Below are 26916 nucleotides of genomic sequence, written 5' to 3'. Positions count from 1 at the left end.
ATTTATCCATGAGAGACACACACATAGAGACGCAGAGACACAGGCAGAGGGAGAAGCAGGCTTCTTGAGGGGAGCCTGATACGGGACTCGATCCTGACCCCAGTATCACGACCTGCGTTGAAGGCAGATGCTCAACCACTGAGCCACCCAGGTGCCCAGAGTCAGGGACTTTAGTGCCTCCTCCGTCAGACCCAGGAGTCCAGGCCCCCAAGCCTTGGGCTCTCACACATTGTCATCACCCGGCTTGACCTCTGGGGGTCCCGGATCTCTGCACACCTGGGCCCCTTCACTTTTGTGGTCGAGCAGCCAGGAAAGACTCCGCTTCTCAGCGCCCCCTCCCCGCCAGCGTCCCCCTGTCCCCCGCCAGCTCCAGGCCCCCGCGGGACCGGGTGTGGCCGCCCCCACCTAGCGCAGCCCCGGCCCCGCCCCAGGAGCAGGTGGGCGGGGCGCCTGGGTGAGTGTGCGGGGTGGGGCCGGGCCTGCAGTATCGGCCCTGGGGCAGGCTCCTCCACAGGGATGGAGTAATCGGGGTGGAGAGCAGAGAGTGAGGTTTCTGCAACGCTGCACACCCCGAGATGGACCCACTGATTAGAGGGGAAAGCTGGTGGGAGGGCACAGGCTGCCTTTGAGGTGTCAGCTGTCCTCCGCCCACCCCACCCTGTGTGATGTCTTCTTCTCCCTCTCAAAGGGGCCATCCAGAGCCGTGGGGCCAAGGGCATCCCTGGCCCTGGCCCACCCATTCCCTAGGTCCAGGTGTCTAGGTGTCCCAGTTTCGTGTCTGTCTAGGTCACGGGAGTCCTAGCCTCCAGCACCCTCCTCCCTCAGACGCAGAAGTCCGGGACCCCCAGCTCCAGTCCTGTCCCCCTCGGCGCCTCATTCAGAGTCTATTCCTGACTCCAGGATCTGGAAGCCCTGCCCCCAGCCTCCGCCCTCTTGGGAACCCAGCCTCTAAGCAGCCAGAGCTGGTCTGATCCTCAGCTCTCCCAGAATTCCTGGCAATTACTAGCTTTTAATGGAAAGGTCAGGCTCTGGAGGTGACAATGGCCCCGATTCTGTGGAAACGTGCCCTCATGACCCAGTGACCTCCCTTTGCCCATGTCTGAGCTCCAAGAGCAAAGTGGCACAACCTGGGGCTTCCTGGGGCCCCAGTGGAGGCCTGGGGAAACACCAAGGAATTAATATGTGGGGCAGAGTGGGGGGGCGGCCCAGAACAGGGAGGGCACGTTTAAGACCTTCCTTGATGTCTGAGGCCTCAGGGGCTCCCGCTCATGGTCAGTGGTGCACACTGGTGACACGTGTCCATCCTGGGGGTGGGGGGGTTGCTGTCGAGGCAGAGGGGGCATGTCCTGACCAGCCTAGCACATCCTTACCTAGCACTGGTCCCTGCTACCCTGAAGCCCCAGGGACAGGTATGAGCTTCCACCCCGGGGCCCAGAGGTACCCCCCTTGGTCCCCAGATGCTCCCTCCTTGGACAAGGAACGTCCCTTCTGGGTGTCTCTCCAGCATATAGCCCTTTGTCCTGCTCACCTAGAGAGTTTCCCCTAGTGGGGCACCCTTGTCCCTGGAAAGCCATCCCTGACCCCCCCCAAGAGGCCCAGTATCTGCAGGCAGGACACCAACCAGACCACATTTGCCCCAGGTCAGCGGAGTCAAGTAGGCTAGTATGCTAGCCACGCGTGTTATTTTAAACCTTCTAGTAGCCACATTAAAAAAAAAAAAAAAAAAAGCAAAGAGAATACGATAAGATTAATTTGAGGAATACTTTTTACATAATCCATCATATCTGAAAAATCATTGTTTCAACATTTAATCAATATAAAGATCACTGCAGAGATATTTTGCATGTTTTATCTCAATTGCAATGCTCAGCTTCGAAGGGGTAGATTGGAATGTAATTTTACCAACACATTAATGTTGCATTTAAGAGGAAAGTATTTGATGTTGTTTCTGTTTTTAAAGTTATATGTAGGATCCCTGGGTGGCGCAGCGGTTTGGCGCCTGCCTTTGGCCCAGGGCGCGATCCTGGAGACCCGGGATCGAATCCCACGTCGGGCTCCCGGTGCATGGAGCCTGCTTCTCCCTCTGCCTGTGTCTCTGCCTCTCTCTCTCTCTGTGTGACTATCACAAATAAATAAAAATTAAAAAAAAAAGTTACATGTAAGTTAATTAAAATTCAATGTAACTGGAAATGTTCACTTTCTCGGTCACACAAGCCACATTTCTAGTGGCCAATAGCCGCACGTGAATGGTGGCTCCAGCATTGACAGTGCAGCTTTAAGCCGTGTTTTCTTACCTGTCTTGTTTGTAGATGCAATGTCAGGTCCCACAGAGGAGGCCACCCTGAAATGTTAGTTGAAGGGATGAAGGCTGGATGGTTGGAGGATGGGTGATGAATGGATGGAGGGATGAAGCATGGATGGTCGGAGGATGGATTGATGGATGGATGTTTGGGGGTTGGGTAAATGAATGGATGGAGAGATGACGGATGGATGGTTGAAGGATGGATAGATGGATGGGTGTTTTGGGGATGGATGATGAATGGATGGAGGGATGATGGATAGATGGTTGGAGGATGAGTGATAAATGGATGGAGGGATGAAGGGATGGATGGTCAGAGGATGGATCGATGGATGGATGTTTGGAGGTTGGATGATGAATGGATGGAGAATGTTGGATGGGTGGTTGGAGGATGGATAGATAGTTGTGGGATGGATGATGAATGGTTGGAGGAATGATGGATGGATGGTTGGAGGCTACATGGAGGGATGATGGATAATCCTCACTCCTCCCAGGGACCACCAGCTGACACTGGCTTTTCCACTTTCTTCTTCTCACCCCCACCTCCAACTATCTTTCCTGTCCCTCATACACCTTGGCCTCCCCAGATCCACGGTGGTGGGGTCAGTGATTCCCATTACTGTCCCTTTCCTCCTGTCATTGGGTAAGAAGCCACTCTGTCTTCTGGTTGCCCTTGCCACCTCCTCGAGATCCTGGGTCCATCGCCCTCCACAGCCAGGCCTTGCATCTCCCCATCCCCACTCCCATCTTTGAAGAGATTCAAAAGTTTCTCCAGGCACCACCATCACCAGTTGCTCACTCCCCATCACCCCATGATGATTCACTCACAGCATTTACCGAGCAGCCCATAAGTCCCAGCAAATTTCAAGGCGTTTCCTTTGGGATACGAAAGGGGACAAACATAACAAGCCCTGTCTTTGTAGGGTTGACAGTCCAATGTGGAGACGGACAGTCAGCATTTAGGATAAAGTAAGACATTGAGGATGTAACACATTTAGGATATCAGAAGGGAATGAGTGCTATGGAATAAAGAAAAAAAAAATAAGGTTAGAGACCTTGATGGGAGAGGTCAGGGAGGAGAAGCAGGGCCAACTCTGCTGAAGAGAGGCCCTGAAGCATCCAACTCTCTGGGGAAGAGCACACCAGCCAGGGAAATGGCAAGTGCAAAGGCCCTGAGGTGCAAACGTTTCTATATCTCCGGGCTACCTTGTCTAGCTGGTCTCTTGGCCTCTCAGGCACAGCCTCCAGGTCCTCCTTCTCCCATCAGAATTCTCCTCTAAATTCTCCCTGGGTTTTCCCAGATGTCCTTGCCCCCCAAGGAGAACTCCCCAAATTTCCTTTCCAGTCTCCCTCAAGGATCTGAGTGTTCTGGTCCCCTTAGATTCTCCTTCTCCTCTGGAACATGAGGGTGGCACAGGTAGGTGGGCTTCTCTGGCTCTGACAGTGCTGTGGGGGGACCTGGTGACAGGGTTCAGGGGAGGTTCCCATGGGAGGGGCAGGACAGGATTGTCACCTCCTCAGACCCAGAAACAAACAGTCATTAAAAGCAGAGCAGCCGAGCCCAGAGGGCCAGGAAAGATGTCCCAGCTCAGCCCCCTCTCCCCCTAACATCAGGGGAGTCCATCAGCCCCAGACAGGGAGAGCTCACCCTCTCGATTTCCCCCACTCCCTTCGAGGGACCCCTTTGCACAGATGGGCACATCAAGGCTAAGTCTGAAAGTAGCCAAGGTAAGATTCAAACTCATCTGGAGGGGGGGGGCTGGGGGAGGCTCCGCAAACCACAGCGCATAGTCCTGGGCCTTTGGGTAGATGAACTGGGGGGCAGGGGGTGCATTGGCCCAGGACGTTTGTCTCCTGCCCACCAACAGAATGAAAGTAGGCAACGCTGTGTGACCCTGGACAGCTCATCCCACCTCTCTGAGCTCCCTTTGTGCATCTGCTATGTGAGTCTGACATGCCCTATCCCTCCCACTGTGCAACAACACATGGCCAGGAAATCAAATTTTATTTTATTTTATTTTTTAAAATATTTTATGTATTTATTTGAGATAGAGAAAGAGCACACAAGCAAGGGGAGAAGGGCAGAGGCAGAGGGAGCCGACTCCCCACTGAGCAGGGAGCCCAATGTGGGGCTCATCCCAGGACTCCGGGATCATGGCCTGAGCTGAAGGCAGACGCTTAATCCACTGAACCACCAGGTGCCCCTTGGGAATCAAATTTTAAATGACAGTAATTTTTAAAAAATATTTTATTTATTTATTCATAAGAGACACAGAGAGAGGGGCAGAGACACAAACAGAGGGAGAAGCCTGATGCGGGACTTGATCCCAGGACCCAGGGATCACGATCTGAGGCAAAGGCAGATGCTCAACCACGGAGCCACCCAGGCACCCCAGTAGTTTTGTATTTATTCATCCAACAAAAATTTCTCTGGAACATACCAGAAAAATGACAAAAAGTTTCTAGGAAGATGCCACCAAACTGTCATCGGTGGTTCTCTCCGTGGATAGAAGGGGGATTATGGGGATCTTTATTTTCTATCTGGACTTACCTGCTCAGACATTTCCTCCTCCTCCCCTTTTTTAAAACAGGGTGCCCATATTCCTTCTGTGCTATAAAGATAAGTCGTTTCAGGTGAGAAAATTGGGCTTCGTGGCCAGATTCCAGGTGTCTGAGGGATCAGGAGACCAGCAATTGGGAAGAAGACTGGGGGTTGGACAAGCAGAGTGAGGTGTGGCCAGGGAATGGAAGTCCCGGGATACATGGAATACAGGCAGGAGGCCAGACCATCAGGCCACCACCACTTGGGACTGGAGGGAGGGGAGGGACAGCTCTGGGAAGGACTAGAAGCAGGGAGGCTGGGGTGAGGCTGGGGTGAGGCAGAGAGAGGAGGCCTAGGGGGACAGGCAGGGTGAGGGCATGGGATGGAGAGTCCCAGGAGGGGAGGGGGAAAGGGGCAGTGCCTGGGGGTGACCCGGGGACCCATGATGGGGCCATCCCCGAGATGGCAACCCAAGAGGATGGAAGATTCGGGGGAGCCACTGAGCTCCCACTCCAGATGGGCATGGTGTGCCTGTCTGAGCTGCCTTGGGGCGGGGGGGGGGGGCGGGCAAGGTGCTGAGGCCCCTCAGGAGGGGCATCCTTCTGGGTCCAGGGCTTCCAGAAGCTCCTGGAGAAGAAAGGTTGAGGTCCGAAGGGCACCACCCAGGGGGCTACAGACATTCAGGCCTAGGGCTGCTTACAGGGGAGGGCTATTCACCCCCACATTCCAGATGGAGAGACTGAGGCTCAAGAGGGCACGTGCCTGCATCAAGGTCATGCACCGAGCAAGGGCTGGCGACCTGCTGGCCCCTGGGTGTGGGGGAGCAGAGAGGAGGGGGGCTCCCAGCTGCCTGGGTCCGGGGGGAGTGGATGAGGCCTTCCCAGAGGTGGAAGCCCAGCAAGGGGCCCATTTATCTCTGGAGGGAGAAATTGCAGGTCCCAGGGGCCAGAAGACCAGGAGAGAGGAATGCTGGGTGGAGGGTGCTGGGACCGTCCTGAAGCAGAGCTGGCACAGCCTGGTGACACCCTCAGCCCCAGAGCCCCAGCGCCCCCGGGAGGCTGGTCTCCATCACACAGCAATCAGAATTGCTGGGATTCTGGGCGAGGGACGGACCCACACACTACAGCCTGGGGGGGTGGGGCCGGTGGGGAGACCCTCCTGGCAGAGCATAAGCCACTGGGGGTCGGAGATCATCTAAGCAGCTCGCTGTGTGACCCGGGGCAGGCCACCTGCCCTCTCTGGGCCTCCACTTGCTCATCTGAAAAGGCAGCCACGGGGAGGGGGCTCGCCAAGGCTGTCGAGGACGGGGAGGCCACAGACTCCGGGGGCAGACAGATCGGGCTGGGATCTGCTTTGGGCTGCGTGATCACGCTCAGGGCACTTTCCCTCTCGGCCTCAGTTTCCTCATCAGGAAAGCGGGTACAATAAAGGTGTCTGACTCATCCCCAGGAACAAAGGGGTCACGCTCAGGAGGTGGGGAGTGCTGTGCCCTGACCTCTCTCTCCTGTGAGGGCTGATGAAGCCAGGGCCTGTCCTCCTGTCCTCCAAGCCCCCGGGGGACTCAGCCTCTGCTCGGGGTCCCAGCTGCACCCCAGCCCTGCCCACCCCTGCTCCCCCATCCTCCCGCGAACACAGCAGGTGGTTCTAACAGGATCCCAGCCTTTCGAGCAGCGCCTGGCAGACCCGAGGCACTCAATAAATACTTCTTGAATGAATAGATGAGCGCGTGAGTGAATGAACTCTCTGAGATGAGATTAGCTTTGTCACATTGGCAAACTGAGACTCCAGGTGGGTATGGCCAGAACCACTAGCCTGGAAGGTTCCAGTATGGAGCTGGAGTTGCCCCCTGGACTCTGGCCCACGGCCACTGGGGAGATTCCTGAGATGTGCCCATCAGCCCTCCTCCCCTTCCCACCCTCGGAGAAGGGTGGCTCCCTCCCAGCCTCTCCCGCTGTTGGAGGCGTGGGTAGCAGCTGGGAGAACCGGCTGGGAGCTGCCCCTCCCCTTGGGCGCGGAGGTAGGCACCTGGCGGGCTCCTCCGGTGGCAGACGCCGCCACCGCACATAGCTGGCCCCGTGCCTCCTGCTCCTGCGCGTCCTCCCCTCCCTGCCCTCACCGGCCTGCCATGGACGGGCCCGCCGAGCCCTGGATCCCGGCCCTGTGGGACACGCACGAAAACAACATCTCAGAAATCAGGTGAGGCCCGGGCCTGGGCACCAGCCAGGAGATCCCCCCTCCTCCTCCTCCTCCTCCTCCTCCTCCTCCTCCTCCTCCTCCTCCTCCCTGTCCCCGGAGGAGGTGGCCTGCAGGAAGAGCCATGAGCCTCTGCATTGGTGGCCTCCAGCCTCCTGCTGACTCAAACTTGACCCAGACCAGGACCTGGCTGGCTCATGCTCTGGGTGCAGGTCTCTCCTGGAAGGGAGTGGGGCACAAGGCTGTGCTGAGTGACTTGCTGGGATGCCTGAGGTGTCCCCGACTGTCGCAGGGTCTTGGTTTCTCTGTCTTCCAAAGTCATCTTCCTGATAAAGGGCTGGATGAGGGCAGGAGTTGGGCTCACGGTAACTGCTCGGGAAACATAAGGGCCTGGGGGCCCCTTTTCTTGCTGGACGCCCCAGAGCACCCCCAGATGGGGATGCTTTCCCTCTCAAGGGCTCGGAATGTGATGCCTGCTGTGTTCACGGGAAGATGGGGGAGCAGGGGTGGGCAGGGCTGGGGTGCAGCTGGGGCCCAGAGCAGAGGCTGAGTCCCCCGGGGGCTTGGAGGACAGGAGGACAGGCCCTGGCTTCATCAGCCCTCACAGGAGAGGTCAGGGCACAGCACTCCCCACCTCCTGAGCGTGACCCCTTTGTTCCTGGGGATGAGTCAGACACCTTTATTGTACCCGCTTTCCTGATGAGGAAACTGAGGCCGAGAGGGAAAGTGCCCTGAGCGTGATCACGCAGCCCAAAGCAGATCCCAGCCCGATCTGTCTGCCCCCGGAGTCTGTGGCCTCCCCGTCCTCGACAACCTTGGCGAGCCCCCCTCCCCGTGGCTGCCTTTTCAGATGAGCAAGTGGAGGCCCAGAGAGGGCGGGTGGCCTGCCCCGGGTCACACAGCGAGCTGCTTAGATGATCTCCGACCCTCAGTGGCTTATGCTCTGCCAGGAGGGTCTCCCCACCGGCCCCCCCGCAGGCTGTAGTGTGTGGGTCCGTCCCTCGCCCAGAATCCCAGCAATTCTGATTGCTGTGTGATGGAGACCAGCCTCCCGGGGGCGCTGGGGCTCTGGGGCTGAGGGTGTCACCAGGCTGTGCCAGCTCTGCTTCAGGACGGTCCCAGCACCCTCCACCCAGCATTCCTCTCTCCTGGTCTTCTGGCCCCTGGGACCTGCAATTTCTCCCTCCAGAGATAAATGGGCCCCTTGCTGGGCTTCCACCTCTGGGAAGGCCTCATCCACTCCCCCCGGACCCAGGCAGCTGGGAGCCCCCCTCCTCTCTGCTCCCCCACACCCAGGGGCCAGCAGGTCGCCAGCCCTTGCTCGGTGCATGACCTTGATGCAGGCACGTGCCCTCTTGAGCCTCAGTCTCTCCATCTGGAATGTGGGGGTGAATAGCCCTCCCCTGTAAGCAGCCCTAGGCCTGAATGTCTGTAGCCCCCTGGGTGGTGCCCTTCGGACCTCAACCTTTCTTCTCCAGGAGCTTCTGGAAGCCCTGGACCCAGAAGGATGCCCCTCCCAAGGGGCCTCAGCACCCTGCCTGTCCCCCCGCCCCAAGGCAGCTCAGACAGGCACACCATGCCCATCTGGAGTGGGAGCTCAGTGGCTCCCCCGAATCTTCCATCCTCTTGGGTTGCCATCTCGGGGATGACCCCATCATGGGTCCCTGGGTCACCCCCAGGCACTGCCCCTTTCCCCCTCCCCTCCTGGGACTCTCCATCCCATGCCCTCACCCTGCCTGTCCCCCTAGGCCTCTTCTCTCTGCCTCACCCCAGCCTCACCCCAGCCTCCCTGCTTCTAGTCCTTCCCAGAGCTGTCCCTCCCCTCCCTCCAGTCCCAAGTGGTGGTGGCCTGATGGTCTGGCCTCCTGCCTGTATTCCATGTATCCTGGGACTTCCATTCCCGGGTCACACCTCACTGCTCTCTGCCCCAGTGCCTTTGCATAGTCATTTCCTCCGTGAGGATTCCCAGAGAAGTCTTTTCTAATATCCAAATCTACCTCTGGCTCAGGTTCCTTCTGTGGCTCACTAGCACCCATGGTGATGGTTTGTTTCTAGAACCTTTTGAGACAGAGATTTCTTTGTTCCAGACTAATCTTACTCTGGAGGAGAAACCCATAATAGAGTTCAAGACAGAGCTGCTCTGGTTTAAAACAGGGGAGTGGGGCTGAGGTCCCGCTGCTCACCCTGCTGCATCTGTGGGAGCACTTGTCTTCCCACAGTCCCCACCTTCCTCAATGCCAGGGCCCCACCTGGTTGCCTCCACACCCACTGCAGCCTGGATCTCACACCTTGGGGCCTGTGCCTGCGAACATTCCTCTGCCTGGGATGATCTCTCCCCCTCTTGGGGCAAACTCCCTCTCGCACAATGCCAGATTCTTGGTGGGTCCCTGAGCACACTTCCAGCTTCAGACTCATCCCACACACCAAACGGGGGACTATTCACCGACAGGGACAGAGTCAGGCCACCTCGGGGCCACCTCGGGGCCCTGGGGAGTCTCTGAGAATGATGTCAAGGAATGAATGGAGATTAGGCAAGCCGGGAGCCAGGGCTTGCAGGATGAGTCAGGGCTGGAAGGCAGGTGAGCAGGGGCAGGGCAGGCAGGGAGAGGGGAGCGGAGGGGACCAGGGGCCAGTGGGAAATTCTCACAGGGACCAGTATTAGGCACAGCCACATGCGTGACTCTTAATGTCCAGCCAAAGAATTCGCAGGATATCTTCTGCAGCCTCGTTCCACTTTTTACACTCCCTCTTCCCCCCGCAGCGAACAAGAAAAGCTCATGTATTGCTTTGAGGATACAGGCAACGGGACAAAACTCTCTTGAGCAAACCAAGAGACTGGCAAGGATTGCACTGAGTTAGCGGTTGCAGGGAGGAGGAACCCAGAGACGCCCGTAAGACACGGCTCCAAATGTTCTCGTTCCTCGTTCGCGGGGCTCGTGATGCATCATGCTTTATGAATTTTGTGCATGTTCCCCCGTAGCCGTGCATGTATCCACTGTACAAACGGGGGAGGGTAAGGGCAGAAACAAAATTTGAAAAGGGAAACGTGAAGAGTAGGAGGCAGGCGGGACAGGGACAGTCGTGTTCAGAGCCCCGGGTGGCGGTGGAGGCCGTGGGGAGGCAGGCCCAGGCAACATTGATACCCCCCCCCCCCCCCGTGCTCCTTTCTCGTGTGCTTGTGGGTTGCCTCGTAGCAACTGTCTGAGATTTACCGGCACAAATGATTAGCTATTGTCACCCTGTTTGCAGCTGAGATGGTTGAGGCCCAGAGAATTTGAGGGATTTGCCCGAGGTCGCACCACTGAGCAAGTGGGGGGCAGCCAGGATTTGAACGAGGGCTGCCTGACTAGGGGGCCCTGGCTGGGGGTGCATGAGGGGAGGGAGGGGAGGTAGCTCCAGCCTGGCTGGGAGGCTTTGTAGGTAGTTTGGGCTTTGCCACATTTCCTGGAGGGTCTGCATGCTGGGTTGCACCACCACAGGCCTCTGAGAGACAGAGACAGAGACAGAGACAGAGACAGAGAGTTGAGGCCAGAGGAAGCCAAGCAGGCATTTGGACCTGCGGTTGCCACCCCTCCCTGCCTCCCTCTAATCTTGGAGAACCTCCTGCAAGGCCCGGTCTCATCTCCGCCTATTTATGGCTGAGGTCTCTCTCCAGCCCTGCTTTTACAACACGGCCCCCTCCTTCCTTGGGGAGGGCTGAGCCACTCGAAGGTTTTATTGGCTAGAGCCCTGCCAGTCACAGAGCTGCTGCTTTGCCCAAAGAGAAGGGGGGCGCTAATAAAAAGGTTCTAAGCAATAAACAAATAATAAGACATTGGACCTCCTCGCCTGGGTGGAATTTGGGCCGGGAGAGAGGGGAGGAACTCTGGGCTGCCTGCTAGTAAATAAAGTGCCTTGGGAGATGCTTACAGCCACCCCATCCCCAGTGACCCAGGTTTGCAGAGCCAAGGGGCAAGGGGCAGGTCACATGGTCTTTCGGGGGTCTTGGGAGTGGGGAGGTGGGACGTGTGCCTGGGGGTCCTACAAAGGGCCTGCGGAGTGGGAACATCCAGGAACCACTTGGAAAGAACTGAGCAGTGCAGTTGGCTGGAGAGAGGCTCTGGGAGGGAGAGTGGCACCTGGTGGACCCTCTAGTAGCATCGAATGCCAGGGCAAGGAGGGAGCCGCTGGGGCTGCTGGGGAGGCCTGGATCAGAAGCCAGATGTTGGGACCATTCCCCCCCTCCCCCAGACTTTGCCACTGTGGCAAGAATGCCTGAGTCACAAAGGTCGAAGGTCGCAAGCAGGCAGACAGAGGCGCCAGGAGCCATGCGTCTGTGAAATGGGTGCAGTAGGTGATGCCTGGGGACGGGCCAGACCTGGCGCTCTCTGCTGAGTCAGGGTTTGTGAGGTCTCTCCTGCTTCCTTCTCCAAATCCCGTGACCCCTCCTGAGCCAGGAACTCAGGTGCCAGGAAGGGTGGGGACGGGGTGAAGAATGGTGATAATTAGAACCTTCCTGAGCATTCGGCATGCACCAGGCTCCTCCAGGGCTTTGTGTGGATTAGCTCCTTGGATCCTCAAAACAGCCCTGGGAGGCTGCCCAGGTTAGGGTTCCTGTTCCAGATGGACACACTGAGGCCTGGAGAGGACCGCACATCTGAGATGTGCTCCAAGGGGCTCGCTCTAAACCCCATAGACAGGGGTGCCTGGGTGGCTCAGTTTGTTAAGTGTCTGCCTTCAGCTCAGGTCATGAGCCCCGGGTCCTGGGATTGAGTCCTGTATGGGGCTCCCTGCTCAGTGGGAGCCTGCTTCTCCTTCTTCCTTTGCCGCTCCCCCTGCTTGTGCGCGCTCTCTCTCTCTCTCTTTCTCAAATAAATAAAAATCTTAAAAAATAAAAAAACCCTTAGAGAAAGGGATCAGACAGGGCCTCAAACTGCAGTACGGGGCTGTCCCTCTGCAGCCATCACCTTCACAAGGAGCTTGTCACTCACATGGGACCAGTGAGTCTGTGGTCTGTCCATCCTCCAGACCAACGCTGTCCCCCAGACGCACACTGTGAGCCCCTTGGGTAAACATTTTCTAACGGCCACATTAAAAAAAGAGAGAGACGGCAAAAGACACAGGCAAATATCATTTTAATCAAAGATTTTATTTAACCTGCTATTTGTGAAATGTTCCCATTTCCACTTGTAACCGATAGAAAAATTATCAATGAAACATTTTCCATTCTTGGTACGCGAAGCCGCTGTGACTGAGTGGGTTTTTTCTTCAATGAGACACCACCTTCCATCAGGAAGGCTTGATCTGCATCTAGATCTCATGGCCTCACAGCTCAAAAAGTCAATTCCCAGGCTTGAGTTGTTCCAAACCTGCCTACAAAGTGTTCCAGTGGCTGGAATTGAGTGTCAGGTTACAGCTGAAACCAATAATAAGCAAATTCAATTAAAATTGCCTCCTGTTGCTACGGCTACGTTTCGAGGGCTCACTGGCCACACGGGGCCAGCAGCTGTCATCGGGGGCGGTGCAAAATGGACTCTTCCATCATTCTGGAGAGTTCTGTTGGCTGGCATGGCTCTAGGCTGCGAGTGACCCAAGGGCCAGGGGAGGTACAGAGTAGGAGCTTAATAAATGCACGTTGGAAGGGAGAGAGAGAGACGAAGCATTAGAGAGAAAGGAAAGTCAGGAAGGGCACCTGGGTGGCTCAGTGGGTTAAGCATCTGCCTTCAACTCAGGTCATGATTTTAGGGTCCTGGGATCGAGCCCCAGGTAGGGCTCCCTGCTCAGTCGGGAGCCTGCTGCCCCCCTCTGCATGCTGCTTCCCTTGCTTCCCTGCTCGCTCCCGCTCTCTGTGTCAAGTAAATAAATAAAATCTTAAAAAAGAGAGAGAGAGAGAAGTCACAAGGAGCCTCAGGCTAAAGGCACAGGCAGAGATCTGAGGTGTGGTGGAGCATAGCGTATGCAGGGAACAAGCAGGGAACAAGGAGAACCGGGTGGTGGGAACGGGAACGGAACAGCACTGGCCGTGCTGGCATGGGGGCCTCAGAGGAGTGGGGGCCCAAGGGGGCGCAAGGAATCTGCTGGCCTTTGACAGTCAAAGCCTGGGGCCTCAGTACAAAGAAAGAACTCAGAATTTGAAGAGAGTGATTAATTTCTTTAACTAAGCTTTCCTCCAGGACTATGATTATTATGAAAGTAATACATTGAAGTAATGTAGCTCAAATGTTTTTTAAAAGTTTTTTCAAAGTTTGTGTGGATTGGAAATGCGCAGGAATTACCAGTGAGGGTGGGGACAGGGGAAGAAAGGAGGGAGGGGATTTACCCCGTCAGAACTTAAACTGCACAGTTACTATAGTCCAAACAATATGACTTACCCTGTGACCGAGCAATTCCAACCTCTGGTTATTTGCCCAAGGAAATGAGAATGTAGGGTGACACAAACACCTGGGTGATTGCAGCGGCTTTAGGCAACCTAGCCTGATCTGGAAAGAGCCATGAACAGGGGAGTGGATACGCACACTGTGATTTATTCACACAGTGGAATTCGACTCAGCAGCACAAAGGAAAAAAACTCTAATATACACACGAACACCTGTGAATGTCAAGAATGTTATGCTGAGCAAAAGAAGCCAGATGCAAGGGTGCATTCTATAAGATGAGAGTTCTAGAACAACCAAGACCAGGGGGATCCCTGGGTGGCTCAGTAGTTTAGTGCCTGCCTTCGGGGACCCAGGATCAAGTCCTGCATGGGGCTGCTTCTCCCTCTGCCTGTGTCTCTGCCTCTCTCTCTGTCTCTCTCTCTGTGTCTCTCATGAATAAATAAATAAAATATTAAAAAAAAATAGAACACCTAAGACCAGACAACTCCATTTCTGGGGGGCATTCGGGACAGAGGTCACCTCCCCGGCAAGGGCGGGGACAGATAACGAGGAGGCACCAGGAAACTTTCTGGGGGCACTGGGCTCTTCTGTATCTTGACAGGAGTTCGGATTGCAGGAGGAGATGCGCTTGTCAAAACTCACTTAAGATGAATACAGCTCTTCAAAAGGAAAATAATTTTAAAAGGATGCAAGTGGGATATCTTGCAGCTATTTTTAAACAGAATGAGACGGCTGTGGATTGACCTAAAAAATAAGCAAGGTGCAGAGTAAGGTGCAAGGTATGAAATCGATATTTTTTAGAAGGAAGAGGGGAAGAGGGAGAGGAGGAGGGGGAGGAGAAGAGGGAGGAGGATGAAGGGGAGGAGGGGGAGGTGGTGGAGGAGGAGGGAGAAGGGGAAAAGGAGGAGGGGGTGGAGGGGGGAGGAGAAGAGGAATCAGAGCACTCTCACTGTGAACGCTTGCATGTGCTTCTATAGGCAGTTAGCTTACTCACCAAACTGGTAGTACTGGGATCCCCTAGGGCTGGCATGGCATTGTTGGGAGAGACCATTAACTTATTAATAAACCCAGATGATCAAAGATACAGAGATATGATCCAAGAATTTGTTATTTTCCTAATTAGATTTTCTAAAGAGAAAGAAAAAATACGCATGCGCCCTACTAAGGAAGTCTGGGAGACTTAAACATCCTCCCACTCGAGGTGCTGAAAGCAGTAGAAATTCATTGAGGGCTCATATCCCAGCCATTAAGTATTTTGAGTCATGTGGCCACGTGTTTGAGGGCCCGGGCTCTTCCACGGGTAGCTCCCACATCGCCCCCCCAGACATCTCTGGTCCCACCTGCTGAGAGCAGGGGGTGAGCATGGAGCAGTCACTGCCGCTGTGCTTGCAATTCAGAATTCAAGGGGTGCCTGGGGGGGCTCAGTGATTGATCACCTGCCTTAGGCTCAGGTCTTAATCCCAGGGTCCTGGGATCGAGTCCCACATCAGGCTCCCTGCAGGAAGTCTGCTTCCCCCTCTCTCTGCCTCTCTCTGTCTGTGTCTCTCATGAATAAATAAATTAAAATCTTTTTTAAAATTCAGAATTCAAGACGTAGGGGGTCATGAAATGCAGATTTCTAGTCTCCCAACTACCCCAGACCCATCCCTGGAGTTAACCACTTTTAAGGGTTACCTGCCAGAAATTTGTCTTCATGGGTGTATCTCATCTCAGTTCTCTCTTTTGAAAACAGAATCAAGGTTCTACTTTATGCCTTTTAACCTTTTGTAATATCTGGGACATCTTGACAAATAAATGCCACCTCCTTATCCCTCCAGTCTTTCAGCGTGAAAATGTCAAAACATATAAAAAAAAACCTTGGAAGAATTATCCACGAACATCCCTGTGCCTACCACCACTAAAATTTTATTATATATGCCTTAGCATGTATGTCTGCACCCATCCTTATTTGTGATATGTTTTCAAAGTAAGCTGCAGACACCAGAACATTGCATCGTAAACATTCCCGTTTATGGGATTTTCTTTTCTTTCTTTCTTTTTTCTTTTGTGTGTGTGTGTGGGGGGGGGTAAGATTTTGTTTAAGAAGTGAGCAACCAAGAGCACAAGTAGGGGGCAGAGGGCAGAAGGCAGAGGGAAAGCTGAGCAGGGAGCCCAACACAGGGCTCGACCCTGGGACCCTGAGACTATGACCTGAGCCCAAGGCAGGCGCCTAACCAGCTGAGCCACCCAGGTGCCCCTGGGATTACCTTTTAATAGAGGATATATAGACACAGTATAGTGCACAAATCTGAAGTGCACTGGGTTTGAGAAATACACCTGTGACCCCCATCCCTCTCAATAAATAAACACCTCCTTATGAATGGTGGGATTCCAATATTTATGAGGCCCTGGTGTATTTATCCAGTCCCGTGTTGTTTCAAGTCTTGTAAATGATCCTGTAGTAAACATCCCGGTATATATTGAATTGGGCACGTCCTCAAGGCCACCTGTCTATTCCATACATTTCTAGGGATCCCATTATTTGTACCTCCAACAGATAGGATGGAGGAGCCAGGCACTGATTCTTGGAGGTGGGACACAGGGGGACAATTTCTGCTCCCTCCTCACTCCCCAACTAGTGGGGCTGACTGATTATAAGATGTCAATGGCCAGGGGCACCTGCGTGGCTCACTCGGTTAAATGTCTGCCTTCAGTTCAGGTCACGATCTCAGGGTCCTGGGCTCAAGTCCCGAGTGGGGCTCCCAGCCCATCTGGGAGCCTGCTTCTCCCTCTCCCTCTGCCTGCCGCTCCCGCTCCCCGTTTGTGCTCTCTCTCCCTCTCTGTCAAATAAATAAATAAAATCTTTTTTTAAAAAAGTGAATAACCAAAGAAATTCGTTACCAAGTATTAAAAGGGCTGCAAAAGAAGCAAACAGGATGCAGAGATGAGTAACAATGCAGACACAGGGGGTGTCTCCCGCTTTAGCGGAGGTGGTCTCCATAATTAAAATGTTGCCAAGTGATCTCCCAAAGAGGTTACTCTAATTGCTCTCCTGCCAAGAGCCGGCAAGTGAAAAGAGCCTGTTTGTCTGTACTCTGGCCAAGGCATGAGTCATTCCCCCTGGAGATGGAGCGGCCCAGAGATGGGGATGCTGGCCCAGATGGGCTGTAAGCGGAATTTCAGGAGGTGAGGAGAGGTCCTCCCGGCACCGAGAACCACCCAGACGGAGGCATGGGGTGGCTGGACCGGACGCTGCACAGTGTGTCCTGGGAATGAGGCACGCTGAACCCAGCACAGGCCCAGGGACTCTTGGCACTGTTCCCCAGAGGGAGCAGGTTGACCACAGGCACCGGCGTGAGTCAGCAGGACGGCCCAGTTGGGCTGCTAAGAGACGTCCTGCAGCCTCATCACATTCCAGAAGGATAGGGCCGCTCACAGGGAGGGGGCATTCCAGCCCCCTGCAGACCCCAGAATCCCTGCAGCTGATCCTGTCACCTCCTTTGCACACGCACGCCCCCCCCCCATTCTCCTTCCCTAGCCTCCTTCAGGTCACCTCTTCAGAGGACCCTCCCTTAAAACCCACACCCTCCCCCAGATGCTCCCTATCCACCCCCCCTCCAACCCTGCTCTGTTTTTCCCCATCACCATCCGACATACCACGTTTAAAATGTTTGGGATTCAGGGGTGCCTGTGTGGCTCAGTCGGTGGTGGTGCGACGACTCTTGATCCCAGACTTGTGAGTTCGAGCTCCATGTCGAGTGTAGAGATTAGTTAAAAACACATCTTTAAAGAACACACTCGCACACACATGAAAACGTTTGGGGTTCAGTTTTGTCCTTTGAAACACAAACTGCAATAGGGTTTTTGATCACTTAGTTTCGCTCTTCTATCTCCCAGCGCCTGGCACATAGTAGGAGCTCAGTAAATATTTGTGGGCTGAATGAATCAATTTGCCCCATCTCAGGCAAAAAGGCCTAAAGCTCCCAGGGTTGGAGAGCTCTCCTTGGACATACGTCCCTAGAAAAGACGTCCCTATAGCCTCTGCCACTGCTTATTCTTTAAGTGAGACCAGAGAGGGCTTGTAAGCGGCCTCAGATCACAGAGCAAATCCAAGGCAGGCCTGTAACCTAGGCAAGCGTCACTTCCCTGCACATCCCTGGGCAGCCCAGAGGCTCTCTGGCCAACAGGATGTTTTGTTATAATCATAGTTAATGGGCATTAAGCATGTATTTGAAAATCACACAGTAAAGTTGATTGGGGCGGGGTGCAGAGTTTTATGAATTTTAGCACATGTGTAGATTGGTGTAACCATCACCACCATTAGAGCAGTTCCCATCATCCCTCTGTGGTCAGGCCCCCTCATCCCTGACTGCCCCCCCAACCGTGGATCTAGTCCTAGTCTCTGTCCATCCAGCTTTGTCTTTCCGAAAATGTTATGTTCCCTATTGTAGCTGCAACAAATGACCACATGCCAAGTGGCCTCAAACTACACAAATCCATGTCCGTACCCTTGTGGAGGTCAGAAGCCTGAAATCGGTGTCAATGAGCTAAGATCTAAGTGGCAGCAGGGCCACATCCCTCCCAGAGGCTGTTGGGAGAATCGGGTCCTTCTAGAAGCTCCTAGAAGCCGCCTGTGTTCCTTGGCTTGTGGCTCCTTTGTCTCCAAAGCCAGGGGCTCGCATCTTCCAAACTCTCTGCTCTCTGACCTCTGCTCCTGTGATCACAGCTCCTGTTGTCCCCCCTCCTTCTCAGAAGGACCTTTGTGATTGAATTTAGGGTCACCCGCTAAGCTCCCCATCTCAAAATCCTTACCATAATCAGAGCCCAAAAAAATACCCTTTTGCAGTGTCACATATTCACAGGCTCTGGGGATTGGGAAGTAGATGTCTGTCGGGGCCAACGTCATATGGATGGGATTTTTTTTCAAATATTTTATTTATTTATTCATGAGAGACACAGAGAAGGAGGCGGAGATATAGGCAGAGGGAGAAGCAGGCTCCATGCAGGGAGCCTGATGGGGGACTCGATCCCAGGGCCCCAGGATCACGCCCTGAGCCAAAGGCAGACTCTCAGCCACTGAGCCACCCAGGTGACCCGGACGGTTGGGATTACACAGATTGTGGCTTCCCGAGTCCGGCTTCTCTCGCTCAGCGTTGCGCCTTTGCATCCATGTGGTTGGAGGTCTCAGGGATTTGTTTCTCATCCTGGTCGAGTAGTGTCACGTGGTGTGGATGCACCATTGTTTTACCTGCTCACTGAGGGATTTCTGGAGTGTTCCCAGTTTGGGGCGGTGATGAACAGTTGCTATCAACCTGTGAGTACAGATGTTTGTGTGAACATGAGCATTCACTGCTCTTGGGTGAACACGCAGGATGGAGAGAGACTCTGGTTTAAAATCTGCTCATATGAAGATAATTCAGGGGCACCTGGGTAGTGCGGTCAGTTGAACATCCTACTCTTGGTTTCGGGTCAGGTGATGATCTCCGGGTGGTGAGATCGAGCCCCGTGTCAGGCTCCACGCTCAGCACGGAACCAGCTTGGGATTCTCTCTCTCCTTCTGCCCCCACCACTGCTGGCTCTTTCTCTGAAATAAATAAATAAATCTAAAAAAATATATATATATATATATATATATATATATATATATATATATATATATATATATACCAGTGAGATATATGAATATACGGTATATAATATAATACAGTATGAAGATAATATTCCCCTAGGAGTTAAATACTCCATGCCCCAGGGGAGGGAGGTGGAGACAGACTCGAAGAGGTTACATGAGGTTTCTGAAGGCAAACCTATGTCTCCTTGACCACCCCCACAACCCCTGCCCAGAAAGGAGCACCCTTGGGGAGAGCCGAATGCAGGGGCCCAGAGGCACTACCCCCGTGGCCCTGGGGGTTAGGGGTCACACTGCAAGGTCACACTGCTTGGGTTCAAATCCCAGCTCTGCCCTCTGTGTGTGTGTGTCAGCTGACTTTGCCTCTCTGTGACTTCATTTTGCATTTGTACCAGGGGATGGTACTACCAGCCACCTCCTGGGTTGTTGAGGGAATGAATGAATTCGGGCACATAACATAGTGGGGAGTACTGTGCCCAGTGGTGCTCTCAGCATTCATTTGATTTCTTCCACAAATACTGATCGGAGATCTTCCAGTGTTTTGGATGCATTGGCAATTGAGACGGAAAATAAATAAATAAATAAATAAATAAATAAATAAATAGAATCCCTGGTCTCACGGAGCTTACATGCAACCGGAGAAGGAAGGCAATAAACAAAGAAATAGTAAGCCGTGAGAGCAGCTCAGAAGGTGCCCAGGGCGTTTGGGTGAACAAAACAGGGTGAGCGGCTGGGGCAGCGAGGGCTCAAGTATAAATAGGGTGTCGGGTGAGGCCTCACCAACACGATGCAGAAGTGATGTCGGAGCAAAGGCAGGAGGTGAGGGTGTTAATCACAGACTCTGAATGGAAGACAGAGAGAATAGTCAGTGCAAAGGCCCTGTGGCAGGCCTTGGCCCGAAGGGTCGGAGGACCAGCGAGGAGACCAGTATGAGGAGCCCAGCGGAGTAAGCAATGGGAGAGAGTGAAAATTAAGGCAGAAGGGTCAGGGAGGGAGGGTCAGGGCGGAGTTTGCAGGGCCTGGTATTCACGGTGAGGACTTCGCTTTTCATCTGGGTGAGACAGATGGATTTTGAGCCTAGGAGAGACAAGAGCCTACTAGTTTCTCAGAGTGCAGAGAACGGCCCCTAGGGTGCAGGGGTGGAAGCAGGGAGATCAGCAAGGAGGCGACAGCAAAGTCCAGACCCAAGTTCCCTCAAGGGAGGCCTTCCTACCCTCCTTGCCCTGAGGCCCAGAGAGGTTAAGCTATATATTCAAGGGCACAGAGCTCATTGGTAGCAGAGCCAGAGTTCAAATCGGAGTTCAAATCGAAGTCTACCCAACCTCTGCCTGCCTTCTTTCCCCACTGTGGACTGGGCTGCCTCTGGAGGTGGTGACAGAGGCCCCACCACCAGGGTCTGAACTGGGGATGGATTTGTTTATTGCACACCTGTCGTGTGCCAGGCACTAGATATAAGACACTGAACGTTCCAGACACACCATGCCCTAGCAGCAGAGGAAGGGGTGGAAGTGCATGGACAGGTGCTTCCTGAGATCTCCTAGCAAGACTGCTGTGTGACCTTAGGGAAATATATTAACCTCTCTGGACCTCCACTTCTTCTGGCATGAAGCAGTGCTCTCCATATCCATTTCATGGATTTCTGGGGAAAGTCTGATAATGTATGGCCTCGGCATAGAATTTCTTTATGGGTGGCTCCTCTGTACCTCCTCCCCTGCGGGGACCAGAGGGAAGTCAGACATGGTCTTTCAGGTCTGAGGAGGCCAGAGGAATGGGTAGGTCCAGGCTACAAAGGGCTTTGAGTTCTGGGCTGAGGGGCTGTGACCATGTGCAGGGTGGACAGGTGGGAGGAACTGGAGGCCGTGAGATGCAGGGGTGGCTGGCTGGAGGGCCCCAAGGGCAAGGAGGAGACCAGAGCTGGATGGAGGCAGTGGGGACATAGTAGGAGAGGGCCAGGGCCTGGTGCATTGTGGGGTGGGAGGCTGGAAGATCCATGCATTGGGCTAGCCTTAGAGCCTCACATCCTGGGGTGTCCCCAGCAGGGCCGGCCAGGCCAGGCATCTTCTAGGAGCCTAAGTATGTCCTTAGCCAGGTGCCCCTCCCATCGGCCGGAGCGTGGCCTGCTGCTCCTCCTGCTGCTCCTCCTGCTGCCGGACTCCAACCCGGCTCACTGGTCCTCTTCATTCCTCTGCTCCAGTCGAGCGATAGCTAAATGCCAGGCTCAGGATATGGGGTGGGAACAGACCAGGCTTGTCACCCAGGGAGAGGAAAGTCACCCTGGGGCCAGATTCGATTTACGAGGTGGGGAGTGAAGGCACAGAGCACCTGTTTCAGGACACACAGTGAGATTCAGCTGAGCAGGAATTGGGTGGGGGCTCCCCGGCCTCCACACTCAAGCACAGATGAGCGCAGGGCACGGCATTCCTGGCAGGAGGATGAGCAGATACAAAGGCCCGGAGGTGGGAATAGCGCTCAGGGCACTGGGGAGCTTTGGCTGGCATGTGTGCGTGGGCGAGACACGGGAAAGGCGGGTCCCGGACAGAAACTCCCTGCGGGGCTGGGGTTCAAATCTCAGCTCTGCCTGGACCTTGCAGTGTGTGTGGCCTGGGCCAGATCACTCCCCCTTCCTTCCAGGCTCCCATCTGTTGCATTGGCAGATGCAGGGAGATCCCAGCCTCACTGCCTTCACGCCTCGATTGGTTATTTATTTATTTATTTATTTATTTTTAATTTTATTTATTTATTCATGGGAGATACAGAGAGAGAGGCAGAGACACAGGCAGAGGGAGAAGCAGGCTCCATGAAGGGACCCGACGTGGGACTCGATCCCGGGTCTCCAGGATCACACCCTAGGCTGAAGGCAGTGCTAAACCGTTGAGCCACCTGGTCTGCCCTTGACTGGTTATTTAATGAGCAACTGGTTGTCCTGGGTTCGGAGGGCACAGTCGTAAGGGTTGGGCACTGCTGGCCTGGAAGGGGGCAGGCCATGGGCATCACTATAGGGCCATGCAGGGGATTCTGAAGCGCTGGGGGCTGAGAATGGCAGGTAAAAGGACATCACAAAAACCCTGACTTTCCCCCACTTTCTTGGTCAATGCGTCCACTCACTCTCACATGCGTGCATTCATTGACCAGGAGCCAGGCGCTCAATATAGATGATTCCTTTTAATCCTCAGGTAGGACTAAAACCCCGAGGTAGAGATTACTATCACCCTCATGTGACAGATAAGGAAACTGAGGCGAGGAGACGTGAGATCCGCTGCCTAAAGCTCGGAGAGAGCCAAGACCCAAGCACTTGGCGGCCAGTCTAATGGGAACCCACGGCCTCCAAGCGCTCCCTCCCTGGGCTAATCTGCCTGGCAACCAGTGACATCACTAATTCCACACCCACACGTCATCACCGAAGAGTGAAGTCACTACAGTGGGCTGAGGGCTTGCTGTGTGCCAAACGGGGTGCTAAGCGGCCCCTCCTCTGGCTGCCCACTGTTGCCTCTATTAATGTGTATAATAATAATAACTGTAGGGGCGCCTGGCTGGCTCAGTGCAATCAAGAGTATGCGACACTTGATCTCGGGGTTTCGAGCTCCATGCTGGGTGTAGAGATTACTTAAAAATAAAATCTAAAACAACCCCAAAACAATCATTGTAGCCCAAATTTACTGAATGTAGAACATGAACCGGGCTCCATTTGAATCAATTTTAGGTCTATCGACACAGTACACTCTGCAACTACCCTTTTTTATTTTTTTTTTCAGATTTTTAAAAATTCTTTTTAAGATTTTATTTATTTATTTATTCATGAGAGACACAGAAAGAGAGAGAGAGGCAGAGACACAGGCAGAGGGAGAATCAGTCTCCATGCAATGAGCCCGAAGTGGGACTCGATCCTGGGTCTCCAGGATCACACCCTGGGCTGAAGGCGGCGCTAAGCCACTGAGCCACGAGGGCTGCCAACTACCCTTCTTTAAAAAAAAAAAAAAAAAATAGCAGACATTTATATGGTGGTTACTGCATGCCAGGCACGGTTCAAGTACTTTTTAGGTGTTCCCAGTAACCTTAGGAGGTAATGATTCTTACTACCCCCATTTTATGGATAAAAAACTGAGGAGGCACAGAGAGGTCGATGGATCTGCCCAAAGCCACATAGCCGTTGGGACACAGAATTCAAATCCATATATTTTGGCTTCAGAGTCTATGCCCTTTAATCAAGACTCTCCTACTTCTCCCGTCTCCCTTTCACCGTTGAAGAAACTGAGGCACAGGGAGATGAAGTATTGGGTCTCAGCTCGATTAGGAAGTGCCTCGCCTGTACCACCGTGGTTACTTGGGGCCTCAAAGCCTCCTCCCACAACCTGTGAGGTGACCAACCCTCCCTCCCTCCTCCGGTCGGGACAAAGGGGCCTTTGCCAGCAGGCCAGGGCCCACATGCCAGCCCCTTTCCGGCACTTCGGGACACTGCCCCCAGGAGACCCTGGCTGGCTGAGCCTCCCCTGAGCTCCCCAGAGCCCTCCTGTGACCCTAGGCGGAGCACACACGGTTCTCTAGCTGCTGTTGCTGCTGTTCCTGCTTCTTCTTCTTCTTCTTCTTTTAAGACTTTAATTTATTTATTCATGAGACACACACAGAGAGAAACAGAGACACAGGCAGAGGGAGAAGCAGGCTCTGTGCAGGAAGCCCGATGCAGGACTCGATCCCAGGACCCTGGGTTCAACCACTGAGTCACCCAGGCATCCCAGAAACAGTTGTTTTAGTGGAAGGTTTTGGGGTTTTCTCTCCTTTAATGCTTTATCCATTCATTCACTGAATATTTTGTAAAGGTAAAACTCACAGGAGTGCTGTCCACCGAGCTTTGGTCAATAACTCAAGGAATTTTGCAAAGTAGGCACACCATGTAACCAGCCCGCACCCCACAGTCCCCCAACCTGTCCAAAGGATAACTGCCGGCCCGCCTTCTAGAACCTTCTAGCACCCTCTGGCACCTTTCCTGTACTTGAACTTCCCATAATTGAAATCACGGGGCCTGGACCCTCTTGTGACCCGTCTTTAACTCCACAGTGTGTTTCTGAGTTTCATCTGTGTGGTCCCCGACCCTCTTCAGATAACAGAATATTTGTAAGAGCCTCTTCAGCATCCCAAAGTGAAACCCACAGACAATATAACCTACTTACACACATACTTTTTTTTTCCCAGTTTAATGAGTTGTCCTCGGTGTACTATAAGGAGACACAAATGGAAAGTAGCGCAGCGTGGCGGCTCAGAATGGGCGGATCGAATTCTGTGGGGCCTGAAGCTTGCACCCCAGTGATGCTGGCACCCCTTCTCCTTAAGGAGAAGAAGCAATGTGTTTGACTGCAGCCCTAGGCAGAGGGGATGTTTACTTAGGATGAGAAAGGAAATTATAGCAACTTGCCTCATTTTCAAAGCTCACAAACCCTCCAAACATTCCAGAAAAATGACACAGCCTAGCTTCTGGCTTCCTACACTTCAGACCTGCGTCTCCTCCTCCACCGCATACTTTCCATGCCAGGTGCCCTAGGACAAGTGATGTTGTGATGTGACTTCTGCGAATTCCTGCAGCCAGCCAGCTAGCAGGAATGCCGCCGTGCATGGACAGGTGTGACCACAGACCTCATAAATCGCCCGAGGAAGCTCAGTAAAATATCTCTCCACCTCCACTTCACCCCAGCCAGGTCCCCCCGGTACCCACCCCTCTCTCACCCCAGGGGCAGGAGATCCCTGGGGGGAGGCCACAATAGAAGGATACAGCAGAGGGACCCCTGGGTGGCTCAGCGGTAAAGTGCCCGCCCTCAGCTTAGGGTATGATCCTGGAGTCCCGGGATCGAGTCCCACATCCCACATGCATGGAGCCTGCTTCTCCCTCTGCCTATGTCTCTGCCTCTCCCTCTTTGTGTCTCTCATAAACAAATAAATAAAAATTTTTTAAAAAGGATACAGCAGATTGAATGGATTGCTCTTAGAACATCTCACTTTGGAAAATTTTACTTGCGTGTATGGCTTTGTCAGCCCACTGGGGGGTTTGGGAAAGGCAGCTCACATGAGCTTGGGCTTGAAACTTAAGACTATTTCAGCTTCAGGACTCTTGGCTGGCTCTGTTGGTAGAGCTCGCGACTCTTGATCTTAGGGCTTGAGTTCAAACCCCACGTTGGGTGTAGAGATTACTTAAAATCTAAGATTTTATTTATTCTTTATGAGAGAGAGGCAGAGACACAGGCAGAGGGAGAAGCAGGCTTCCTGCAGGGAGCCCGATGTGGGAACTCAATCCCAGGACTCTGGGATCACGACCTGAGCCGTAAGGCAGATGCTCAACCGCTGAGCCACCCAGGTGTTCCACTTAAAAATAAAATCTTAAAAAACAACAATAACAAAACTGTTTCAGCTTCACGGTGACATCTGGACTGTGTTTCATGGGTGGGATCTGCCACACATGACTTTTGTGGCTTCCATTTCCTTGTAGGTAAAATGGGGTGTTGACTTAGCCTCTTCCTCAAGAGTTGGGGTAATGAGAAGAAAGCATGTAGCCCCTCTTTGCAGATGTGAAGTGCTCCGTGTCCCACCAGCTGTGTGGCTTTGGGAAAGTCACTCGACCTCTCTGTGCCTCGCTTTCTTCATTCATAAAAGGGGGCTAATAATCATTGCTACCTTATAGGATTGTTGTGGGGTTTTGGCAAACCGTTCCCACCTTGCAGATGAAGAAATGAGACTCAGGGAAAGTTTGTTGCCGGGGATCCACCAGCGAGTGGGGGTGACTCTCACCCATCTCCTTGCTCATCCTCCTTCCCACCCTGAGCTTCCTCTGCCCCACCAATGCAACCTCCGGGGCTGACTCCTGTCCTCACCTCCTCCCCAGTCCTCACGGTGTCTCCTCCACACTCCTACAGCCAGAAGTTGTCAGGCGAATACTTCAGGTACAAGGGCATCCCCTTCCCGGTCGGCATCTACTCACCCGAGAGCATCCGCATGGTAGAGAACGCTGATGTGCAGGACGACGACATCTTCATCATCACCTACCCCAAGTCAGGTACCTGCTGGGCAGGGCGGCTGGGGTGGTGGCCACAGAGCCTGAGAAAGGCTGATCCAGGGGAAAGGAAGCAGAAAGAACCGGGGGTGGGGGGGAGGCTCGAAGGGTGGGGAGGCCCGGTGTCTGCATCTGCTCAGAACCTGGGTGAGCTTGGCCTTTGCACCCTCCCCTCTGCCCAGTGTCACTCCTTCCTCCCCCCAGGTGGGCTCCCTGACCTCCCTACTAAAGCAGCGTCCCCATCCTGTCCCTCTTCATCCCCCTAACTGGCCTCTACATGTCTTCACAGCACCTGTCCCCACCAGCCACTATGGTGTGTTTTCGTTTGTTGATTTATTCTCTGGTTTCCCCCCACTAGCGTGTGAGCCCTTTGAGGGCAGCTAGGTTAGCGTGTCCGGATCAGCACTGCATTCTTTGAGTGTAAAACAGTGCCTGGCACATAATAAGTATTCAGTAAATATTTGCAGAAGGAAGGAGGTGGGGAGGGAGGGAGGAAGGGATGCTCTTCATTTTTTCCATTCCGTCACTGAAATGCCACTTATAGATCATCTGCCATGTGTGGAGAGACAGCTGTGGATAGGGGAGACATTTGCCAGTTTCTTGGGAGAGACAGACTTTATCTCAATATGCAATCACCTATGTTACTATATAATTAGAGTTGGGGTTGGTGGGTGCCCCCAAGGAAAGGTGCCGAGAGCATCGAATGTAGGTAACAAGAGATGGTCTGGGGGATGAGGGCAGGTTTCATGGGGGACAAGATGTCTATGTCGAGACCTGGAAGCTGCAGAAGGCTTTGAGTGGGAAAGTGTGTCCCACACAGAGGAGCAGCATGTGCAAAGACCCTGGGGTCGGGGGAGGCTTGATGGGGTTGGAGGAACAAGAGAA

At 53.7% G+C, this 26916-nt stretch overlaps 1 protein-coding gene across 1 annotated transcript in view; it reads left to right on the top strand.

Moving 5' to 3' along the window:
- The first annotated feature begins 6836 nt into the window (after positions 1 to 6836).
- Positions 6837 to 26916, top strand: part of SULT2B1 (sulfotransferase family 2B member 1) — a 34328-nt gene continuing 14248 nt past the window's right edge. The window contains exons 1-2 of the mRNA XM_072772713.1: positions 6837 to 7037; positions 25895 to 26034. Of these exons, the coding sequence (XP_072628814.1) occupies positions 6967 to 7037; positions 25895 to 26034 (211 nt within the window). The 5' untranslated portion in view covers positions 6837 to 6966. The remainder of the gene's footprint in view (positions 7038 to 25894; positions 26035 to 26916) is intronic.

This window comes from Canis lupus, chromosome 1, assembly GCF_048164855.1.
Source record: "Canis lupus baileyi chromosome 1, mCanLup2.hap1, whole genome shotgun sequence".
Taxonomy (NCBI): domain Eukaryota; kingdom Metazoa; phylum Chordata; class Mammalia; order Carnivora; family Canidae; genus Canis; species Canis lupus.
Note: the sequence above shows the minus strand (reverse complement) of the source record. Positions and strands in the feature narration are given on the sequence as shown.